The sequence below is a fragment of the Lutra lutra genome, chromosome 8 (assembly GCF_902655055.1).
Source record: "Lutra lutra chromosome 8, mLutLut1.2, whole genome shotgun sequence".
NCBI classification, from domain to species: domain Eukaryota; kingdom Metazoa; phylum Chordata; class Mammalia; order Carnivora; family Mustelidae; genus Lutra; species Lutra lutra.
Window position 1 is genome coordinate 54,359,170 of NC_062285.1, and position 10,488 is coordinate 54,369,657.

The 10,488-nt window shown below is 52.0% G+C and overlaps 1 protein-coding gene across 1 annotated transcript in view; it reads right to left on the reverse strand.

Annotated features, from left to right (window-relative positions):
* Positions 1-10,237, reverse strand: part of PDE1B (phosphodiesterase 1B) — a 27,412-nt gene extending 17,175 nt beyond the window's left edge. Inside the window, exons 1-2 of the mRNA XM_047741714.1 lie at positions 9,868-10,237; positions 9,656-9,778 (exon numbers count right to left, since the gene is read on the reverse strand). Of these exons, the coding sequence (XP_047597670.1) occupies positions 9,656-9,765 (110 nt within the window). The 5' untranslated portion in view covers positions 9,766-9,778; positions 9,868-10,237. The remainder of the gene's footprint in view (positions 1-9,655; positions 9,779-9,867) is intronic.
* Positions 10,238-10,488: the final 251 nt, after the last annotated feature.

Here is a 10,488-nt window from a genome sequence, read left to right on the forward strand (position 1 = left end):
ACCCATGCATATACACACACACCACACCTCTATCTGAGCTGGGGAGACTTCCCTGAATGGGGGACAGGGCAGACAGATGATGGCCCTAGCAGAGTCCATCATGGATCATCCTCTAGTCTTTAAATTTAGTTTTAAAATAGCAAGGAGCACAACCATAATGCCTCCTTCCCAAGCTGATTCCCAGCATTCCCCACCTTCCTGAAGAATAGGAGTTGGGATGGGGGATGAACAAAGGATAAGAAACTCTGACTCTGGTTGGAGCAGAGAGGGCGTGGGGATGGGAAAGTAGGTAGGAGTAGGGGTGGAGGTAGGGGGTGTGAGGGAAGGGATTAACCAGCTGATCTCAAGGCTCCAAAATCTCAGAAATTGAAAAAAACAAAGAAATCACCTAAATCCAGTGGCAAGAGGATATAAATTAAAATCGGGAGACTTTCTAAGGTTGCCTAGGTGGCTGAGTCATTAAGTGTCTTCCTTTGGCCTCAGGTCATGAGCCCAGGATCCTGGGATCAAGCCCCACATCCAGCTCCCTGCTTGGTAGGAAGCCTCCCTCCCCTTCCCCCACTCCCCCTCCTTGTGTTCCCTCTTCTCCCTATGTCTCTCTCTGTCAAATAAATAAAATCTTTAACTAAAAAGAAATCAGGAGACTTTTGCCCAGAATTTATCACTAGGCATGACCTTGGGCAGGACAAGGTCCTGAGGTCATTTCCTTGTCTATAAAATGGGTAAGTAGTATGTGCTTCACAGAATTCACACAAGGATCAAATGAGATCACATGCAAGCACCTTAGGGACCATAAAGTGATGCATGAATGCAACAGAATAGTCCTTCGCCCAACCTTTCATTTAGTTTGTTCCACAAATGTTCATTAAGAATCCTCCATGAGGGGTGCCTGGGTGGCTCAGTGGGTTAAAGCCTCTGCCTTTGGCTCAGGTCATGATCCCAGGGTCCTGGGATCAAGCCCCGCATTTGGGCTCTCCGCTCAGCGGGGAGCCTGCTTCCTGCTCTCTCTGCCTACCTCTCTGCCTGCTTGCGATCTCTCTCTCTGTGTCAAATAAATAAATAAAATCTTAAAAAAAAAAAAAAAAAGAATCTTCCATGAAAAAAGTCTCCTATGCCCACCCTTGTATCCAGGCCCTCTGGTGCGGAAAAGCCCTAGTCACCCTGCCGCCACCATTCCAGATGTCCAGGGCTTCTCCCTGGGTCCTTATTCCACAGGAGCCATGAGGCAGTGGAAAGAGAAAGGGGAATGTGCACAGCATAGAGCTCCAGAAACCAAGAACAACCGGCTCCCCACCTTACCCTAGCCCTGTGCTCCCCTCACTCCGCTGGCTTCCCATTGCTATAGAGCAGCCTGGGTTCTGGCAGCTGGCTGGGCACGGTGGCGGGGGTGGCTCTAGAGATAAAAATAGCCCCCCTGGTGGCAGAGCTGGGGTGCCATCCTGGGAGGTGGCAGGCCCCAGGTGGACACAGCAGCGGTCCTAAGAGATCTCTAGGCACTGGACTGAGGAGCTGGGCAGAGGGAGGGTGGCGGAGGATGGGGGGGTGGGTAGTGTGGGAAGAACAGAAACCAAGAGACTGAAGGGAGAGGAGGGGGCAGGAGGTATGAAGGGGGTAGAGAGGAAAATAAGAGAGATTTGAAAGATGCTGAAGAGGGTCTGGGAAGCACAGCAGCAGAGGCAGTGGAGGGGGGCAGGTAGGGAATGGGGGGGTGTTGGACGGGGAGGAGAACTGTTAGAACAGGGGATTGGCTCCCACCCATGCTGTGTCTGAAAACAACTCCCCCTCTGCCTCCTGACCAGAAGCTGTTTCTAACAGGTGTTCCTAGCAACAGCCCAGCACAGCTCAGATCAGATGAGGAAGAGGGTACTCTCAACAGCTTGAGCCTTAGCCCAGACTAAAAAGACCCCAGATATCCCAGCTCCTAGCCCAGCATGCACCGGTGTCACCTCACCCTCAGACTTCAGCCCTGAAGAGAAGGAGGAATTTGGGGGCGGAGTGGGGGCAGGGGGCAAGAAAGTGCAAGGAAGGCTAAGGAGAGAGGAGGCTCCCAGGACCCAGGCCAGAAGAACTCTCTCTCTCTCTGGTTCTCTTGTACAACCCTCTTGTCCCCTAACCCCCCAGCACTGTTTAATTCTGCTCATCAACCACCTCCACATGTACCACCCCACCAGCCCTCCAAATCACATCCCAGCAGATGTTCTAGCAGATGCCCTGTGTCCAGGGGGCCTAGCAGATGTGGAAGGCAGCCTGGGATGGGAAACGGAGTTGGAAGCTTGGCAAGGGACTGACTGCAGGTGTGATGGCAGCAGCACAAGAGTGTGGACCAGTGCGACTGGGGTCTGGTCCCAACCCTTGTCCCCAAAACTTACCAACCACCTCTGGGCAACACTTTCCTCCTCTGCTCCATTTTACGGTTCTCAGATTCAGTGCTGGGCTTGGAGGCACTAGGGAAATAGGATGCCTGGGTCTCAATACCCTGGTTCAAGTTCATCCTTTCTGACTCGCTCACTGCTTCCCCAACGCATCCCTAACCTGATGCTAAAAGGAGGAGGAGGAGGAAGGCTTTCTTCTTTATCACAGTAAGGTCACATTCTAACCTCCATGAAGTTTCCAGGAAGTTCTCCCGCATATCTATCTTTATTCCATCTTGCTGCAATCAAAACAACAGCAAATTTTCTTGGCGTTCCAAAAAAGAACAGATAGGAGGAGGAGAAGCAGGACAAAGAAGTCTTTAGGGTGAATCTGGTGCGATCAGATTTATGGTATTTCTTTAAGACTGGAATTTCTAAATCTACTGCTTAGTAGAGATACAGTTGGGGTTTAGGGAGCTTGGCAACACTGCTGGCATGTGTGCTCCCTCAGCCCAGGCCCCAGAAAGTTCCCAAACATGGTGGGCATCAAGAGCCAGGGGGATGGTACCACATTAGATCTGCAAGAGCAGACAAACAGGGGAGCAGGGAAGCCAAGGAATAGCAAGGAGAGAATCTTCTCCAGCCCCCAGGTCTTGCTTGCCAAAGAACCACAAAGCCCCCTGGAAGCCAAGCTCCCTTCCCAGAACTAAATGGTGCCAACACCAGCTGGCAGCCAAATCATGCTACTGCAGCCACAATAATTATTTGCAAATCTGACTTCTCTTTGCAGCTGTGGAACCCACTAACCCAGGAACCTGGCTGTATCCAACAGCACCCCCTGGAGCACCCTTTTTCTAGCTCTTCTCCCAGCCCCATGCCCCTGGACCTATACCTGGATCCCTCCTGTCCTTTCCCCACCAAGCCTGCTTCTCCACCACAACCCCATCCCAGATCACTCAGTGGACTCCTGCCAGGTCTGGGATGCTGAAGTAGAATCCTAACCTGATGTTTCCTTTCCTGATCCACATGGATGCAGCAGGAGCTGAGGAGAGAGGAGCAGCTGTAGGAAGGTGGCAGGGTGGAGGGGGACAGGATGGATATTCAGGATAGAGAGGCAAGAGCACTGGCATTAGGGACTTCCCAGCACTGAATGGACAACAACTTGTTTTCCTCCTTTTCCCTTCTCAGAAGCCCTCCTTCCCCCTCAGTTCCCAGTCCTTATCCCACTCCATAGCCCCAGGATGCTCTACCAATTCTGGAGGACCATTAAGTCTTCCTCCCTTAGGGCACAATCTCATTATCTAACAACTTCCAGACCCTGGGGGGGGCCTCACCTGCACCCCACCTGCTGCCCTGGTTTTGTCCCTCTTTGCTGCTGTCCTGAAGAGAGCTGGAAAATAGCTACTCAACTTCCGTACCTGAGAAAATCAGCCCCCTGAGAGCAGAAGGCAATTACTGGCTTCCTCCCCAGGGGGAGCTGGGAGGATGAGGTCACTGAGAAGGCAAAAGAAAGGCCTTGCAGAACGCACCAGTTGAGGCTGGACTCCTAAGGTGGTCCCGAAGGGTCCTCCCATAGCAGACTCACCCTGCACAGCCACCACCCCAACACCTGGGGGCAGGGGAGGGAGCCCCCAGGGATTTCCTGGCTCCCAGCCAAGGTGAGAAAGGGGTAGAGGCATTGAAGGCCAGAGAAGCCCAGTCAAAATGAATAGGGATAGAGGAAGTGGGACAAGAGAGAAGAGCAAAATGCAGCCCAGCAAAGAGAGATGGGAACAAAGGAGGAAAGGGACAGAGAGACAGGATTCGAAGGGAATCAAAGAAGAGGAAAGCAGAGGGAGCAGAGAGGTTGGAAACAAATCCTTGGTGATTCCTTTAAAAGAGAGGAAAAAGGTTCCCTGCTCCTCCATCTCAGTCAGATGGGAGTGGCCAAAAAAAGAGGGGAAGATAGGAAACAACCGCTCATTTCAGTGCCTTCAGAACCTCCCTAGACAGAAGGCAGGTGGAAAGGGGTCTAGAGAAGTCCAGACCCCTCCCCTCCCCTCCTGGGTCTCTCACCTGGCCTTCCAGGACCAGAGCATCCCTGGCCTACCTCACCCTCCTCCTGGCAAAAGGGACAAATGCAACTTTCCACTGTCAAATTTCTTCTCAGTCTTTCTAACTGGCCTCCTGGGGCTTCTGGGCAAACAAAGTGATATTTGGGTTCTCAGGGACTTTAGGGATTCCCTAAAATAAGATATGGCATACCTGATCATATTACCCCCAAGGCCTAGAAATGCAGGATAAATGCTAGAGAGTTTCTCCAACGCTTACAGAACTCACCAACGGCAGTCCTGGAGCTCCCCACACCCACCACATCTTAGAATAACAGTTGCTCTAACCACTGGGAAAAGAGATGATAGGAGTTAAGTCCTTCCCTTTTCTTCTGACTTCAGTGGCCCACATCCTTTGTAAGACTGCCCCACTCAAGCTTCTAGTCTCTAAGCTCAGACACCTGTCTCGCCCCCTCCAGACAACCATTCATCAACAAGCCTCTTCTGAATCATGTCCCAGACACCAGGACTTAAACCTATTAAGTAATTCATATTCCTGCCTCTTGAATCTTTATCATTCTCCCCATCCAAGCCAATGGTCCCCCATTCATTCCCATCCCCCCCCACCCCAGCCTCTTCATATAGCAAGCCCTCCAGCGCTGAAAGAACTCCAGACTTTATCATTTCAAAACCACTTTCATATGCATAATATCAAATGAGGAACTGAGATTCAGAGAGACAATGTGACTTCAAGATCATGCAGCTAGTAATTCGCAGCATGGGAACGTGAACTCAAACTCGAGTCTCCCACCATCCCCTCTGTTCTTCCCCTCCCACCACCCTGCCACCCTAATCCCCTCTTCTGACCAGAGCTTTGTGAAATTCTTCCTTTGGTCTAAATTGATGTCCCCTCTCTCTGCAGCTCCCTTCACCTTACCGCAAGCATTTTTTACCCTCTCCCATCCCGAGATGCCCCATTCAAAACACAGCTGATGAAAGAAATGTAAAAACAGAAGGCATTGATGGGAGAGGGGATCTAAAACCCAGGGAGGAGAGATCCCCTTGGCCATGGTTGGAAATGAAAGAGGAAGGGCTGCTCCGTGGAGGGAGGCACAAAAACTCATCACTGCCAATGCCTGGGAGAAATGGTGCTCCTTTTGCTCCAGAGACCCAGGGGGCCACAGTTTACCTTGCTATGTTCACAGCAGCTCCACAACCATATGCAGAAAAAGGGGAACCACTGTACAGCTTTCAAAACCAGTGAGAACCACAGAAGGTCACTCCATGGGGCATACAGAAAATGAAGACAAAAGGCAGACTAAATCAACCGGTAAGGCACCCAGTCCAGTCCCTCAGCTTCCTCCTCCTGCCCATTTGATCTCCCCAGGATTATAAAAAAATGTTGGTGTGTCACAAACACATACACAAGATCGCAGGTACATAATATCCCATTACCTACACACACACACACACTCACACACATGCATCATCTCATTCATACATAAGGCAATCTCAGGTAGTCGAGTAAGTGCAAAGCTTCTGAACCTATTTATTATCACACGTGCCATTTATAAACATGAAAACAAAGAGACATCATCATGGAGCTCTGACTCCACGAGCTGTCCCCCGCCCGCCTGCCAACCTTCACCCAGACACATATGTATACACGTCAGGCATTCACGATTTCATCTTGAAACATCTCATTCACACATCCAAATAACGTTTCCATAGCCTCTCTGTAACTCCTTCAGTTCCAGGCTCTGTCCTGAGGTCCTCAAACCCTGTACCTTTTAAACATCACCCTCTCAAAAAACAACACCACCTCCTTTCCTTCCCCCATCCCCCTCCGCCCACGCACAGGAGCACACGCACCACAGAATCAGACAGAACTGGGCTCCATGACATATACACGGATACTTATTAATTCATTTGTCCATTCCTTTATTTAACAACATTTCTTGAGTGCCTATTATGTTTCAGGTACCACACTAGACTCAGATGAAACAAAGATGAGCAAAAAGAATCCCCAGCTCAGCTGTAATGACCTTGAACCACAGCCTAGGACATAGAGCCTAGACCTTGGGAGTCCTGAGTCCCATGTGAAGAAAGGAGAAGAGAAAGGGATTGTGTTTATAGTATCCCAAAGGAAAAGGGAAGTTCTATCTGTAAAATTCCAGGAGAAACTGGGGCAGAGAGAAGAAAGTGATGTTTGTACAATCCTGGGAGAAAGAGAAAGAATTCGTTTCTATGCTTTTCTTGTGTGCATAGACCCCCCTCTCCCCAAAGGAAAGGATCAGGCAGAAACCAAAGTGGTAAAAGTCTTAGCACTTGGATGGGGGTAGCAAAATGAGGAACTGGGTGCCTCACACACTTGCAACCCCCCTGAGATATGTGAACCAGATTATGAACTCCATAGGAGCAGGGACTGTGTCTACTTTGCCCACAATCATACCCCGGTCTCCAGCACATCACCTGACCCTCAGGAGGCACTCAATTAATAGTTGCTGAATGAATGAATGAGCTAAGGATGCCAAACCAATCTCCCTTTACAGATTTTTTTGACTCACAAAAGACACAGGAAACCCCTTGCTCCTGAGCCTCCTCTAGGCTTCTCAAGGTCCTCTGGTCTCAGAGAAAGGCAAGCAGTCCAGTCAAATCCTTCATCTTAGGGCCAGAAATGCTCACCCTACTCAGCCCATCATCTCCAGACTCCCTATTCCAGCCACTCGAATGCCTTCACTTCTGAGTCTGCTTAGTTAGGAAAATTTTCATGCTAGGTAGAGGTGAAATCCCATAGCTGGAGACTCTTCAGCTCAGATGCTCCAGATTCTGAATTAATCTTTGGCAGAGTCCTGCTGTGGGAAACAGAATTCCTGGATGCCCTTCCCAAGAAGAAATTGCCCTGCAAAATTATATTAGTATGGGCTTTTTAACTGGAGGCAAAAACACTAAACCCGGTCTCCCTGAAAACAATCTAGATGTCCTAGATTAGAAATTAAAAGGATAGTTGGGGGAGTGGTGGTGAGGGGTTAGGACGTGTTGTGTAGAGGCCTTATATATCTTCATTTCTATTCAGTACACAGTCATGAGATAATCGTGTCTATCACCCTATTCTCATTAGAGCCTCACTAATATTCAAACAGGGCCAAATCCAGTAAGCCATCAAGTGGGGATCTACCTTGATATCAAAATCTTTCTTTGCTTTGAGAAAGTGAGATTGAGAATCTATTCCTGGTGATTAACAATATGGAAATGGGCCTTTTCTGGCTAAATTATTACATGCAGCTAACATTCTTAAGGACCAGACTGCTGAAATAAGTGAAGATCAGAATAATTTAATCAATAAGATTAGTGCTCCTTGTCCACCATGATCTCCTGTAAGGACATCTCAGCTAATGCACTGTGTAGGGGCAGCTGCCTCTACTCCCTTCTTTCCCTGGGTTGCAATGCCTCCTCTGGGGATCCTCTTCTCTCACCATTGAGCACTTCTCATACTAAAGGAAGAAATAGTGATTTGCTTCCAAGAAAGACTTTGGTTAGAAAGGTATGGGAGACATTGAAACAAGGAAAACCTGCCCCCTAGCATGGCCCACTCATTACCCGGAATGGAGGCAAGGAAAATATATGATGGGGGGAAGCCGTCCTGGGACACCTTGAATTCTCCCATTTATAAACCCTGAGCCCCCTTCTTTGCCTTTCCACCACTTCCTTACCTGCCACCACCATCACCACCTCCCCAGCTTAGTTACCATTAACAGAGCATCATTTTCTATCAAGAATCACTCGGTGCTCCTCCCAACAAAAATCAATTCAATCCGGTTTTCCATTTCTTCATCCCAGAACTCATTCCAAGGCTGCACTTCACAGAGCCCAGCAAATTGCATTTGCTAGAGGCAGCAAAGGACAGGAACTGAGAAGCACATTTGGATGCCAAGCCTTGTTGCCCATTGGCCTCAGTTCTCCCTAAGGCCTCGCTAAGCAGCTAAAGTATAAATCAGACCCACCCACCCAATATCAAGGTGTCATCTTATTACCACAGGTGAAGTATTTAAAAAAAACAAAACAATCGCTAGCATCTATCCATCTCCTACCACCATCTCTCCCTCCACTGGACCCCAGAAAGGGAAAGCTTCAGGGCTCACTATTGAGGATAATGGGAAGGAACTGGGTTTCGGGACTATGGTTCCTGCATTGCCTCACTGAACATTTACAGTCTCTTTCCTGGGACCACTGGGAGTCATATCGGGGAGAGGGGCACCTTCCCTCATTCTCTGATCAAGAATCAACAGACTGCGGAGGTTACCCGATGACGGCTGACTGGGAGATAAAGGTGCTGCCTGGTTTGTCTTTGACCCACTCCTTTCCATCTCTGAAGAACAGAAAGAAAAGTTGCTTCCCTCCCCTGGGACTGGAGTAGGGACACCCAAGTCCCTGGTTTTCCTATTTATCCAGCCCCCACCCCCATGCCCTCCTCCTGCCACAACAAGAAAAGATGCCTAAATGTGCTTGGGGATCCTTGGGAGACCTACAGCAACAAAAAGATTTGACAGTTGCCTTGCCCTTGTCAATCAATCTTTCTTCACCACCACCCCAGCTCCCAGGTAGGGGCTCCACCCCAACTCTCCCAGATCCCAGCTACAGCCCCCAACATTACTGTGTACAGGGGGTTTCCTGGCCCCCAGTGTTGAGCAGCTCAGGTATGGAGCGCCCCCCCATCCCCACCCCCTAAAAGATGCAGGAGGCAGAAACCACCAATCCCAACAGGGATACATATGACCCACAGGTTGGCACAAGTATCCCCACGCACTAGATCTGCAGCTGTGTGCGATCACTCTACACACATCTGTGTGTCCCACGGACACTCGCGCACACACATGTCATGTGTGTCTCACATCTGCACACCCCTACACACGGATACGTGTGAGTCAGCCTGGCACATCCTGAATGCTGCCCGTCTGCAGCCCTGCCACACGGCGCATAATGTGCCTCCTGTCCGCGCTGCGTGTGTCACCCGGGGGTCCACGGGCACAGGCACAGCGTTAGCTTTGCAACTCCTCTAAACCCGCTCCAACCAGCCGGCTTGCTCCGCACACGCCTTGCACATGTGGCCTGACCCTGCGTGTCAGGGCAGCTTATTTCCTCGCACCTGCCAACATGTGTGCGGGAGACAATCCACCGGCCGGGCTCCGGCTACTTCCCCCCCACCCCGCCGCCACCACCACCACTTCCAGGCTCCCTGAGATCCCTTCCCCCCACTCCCAGCCTGGGACTCACAGAGACCGAAGCTTAATCCACATCTTCTTGCTGGGGGCTGACTTCAGCTCCAGAGGTGACGGGCAATCCGACTCCAGCATCTCGGGAGGGCTGCGGGGGGACAGCTCCATGCTCACCCTCTGTCTGCGGAACGAAGGGAGGGGACGGCCCCGCGGATCAGCCTCAGCCCGGAACCCGGAGCCCCTCGCCCGCCCACCCCAGCCCCTTCCCACCTGCGGCTGGCGCGGAGCAGCCAGGCCGGTGTGTCTGGGCTCGGCCCAAGCTGGCGGAGCTGCAGTTCCTGCGGCTCCTGCTCTCGCGCTGTCCAGCCGAGCTCTGGCTCCCAGTCCGAGCTCTCCGCGCCGCCGCCGCCGCCGCCGCTGCCGCCGCCGCCGCGCGCCGCCGGGGCCGCCTCCTCTGCTCTCTCCTCCTCCCTCGGCCGGCCCCCCTCCCTGCGCTCCCGCCTTCCTCGGCCTGCCGGCTCGGCTCTCGCTTCTCGCGGCCCCTCCTCCCCCTCCCCGCGGAGCTACGGGGAGCCGGGGGCACACGCAGACAGCGGCGCCGAGGGCGAGCGCACGCAGCCGGGCGCCCGGGAGGAGCGGCGGCGGGTGCCCCGTGAGGGGGCCGCGGGTGCGTGTTGACAGAGTGCCCGCCGCGCCGGCGGCCGCAGCCCTCGGCGTGGGCGGCCGGGGGCGTTCCCGGCTCTGTGCTTCGAGTTTCTGTGGATGTGCTTGTGCTTTGTGTATCCATGAGAGCCCAGCCGCCTGTGCGCCCCTTGGCGTGAGGGAGGGGTCGGAGAGGAGTTCCCCGACTTTGCCCGGGGAAGCTGGGCGCTGTGGCTGAGGGCAGCCATC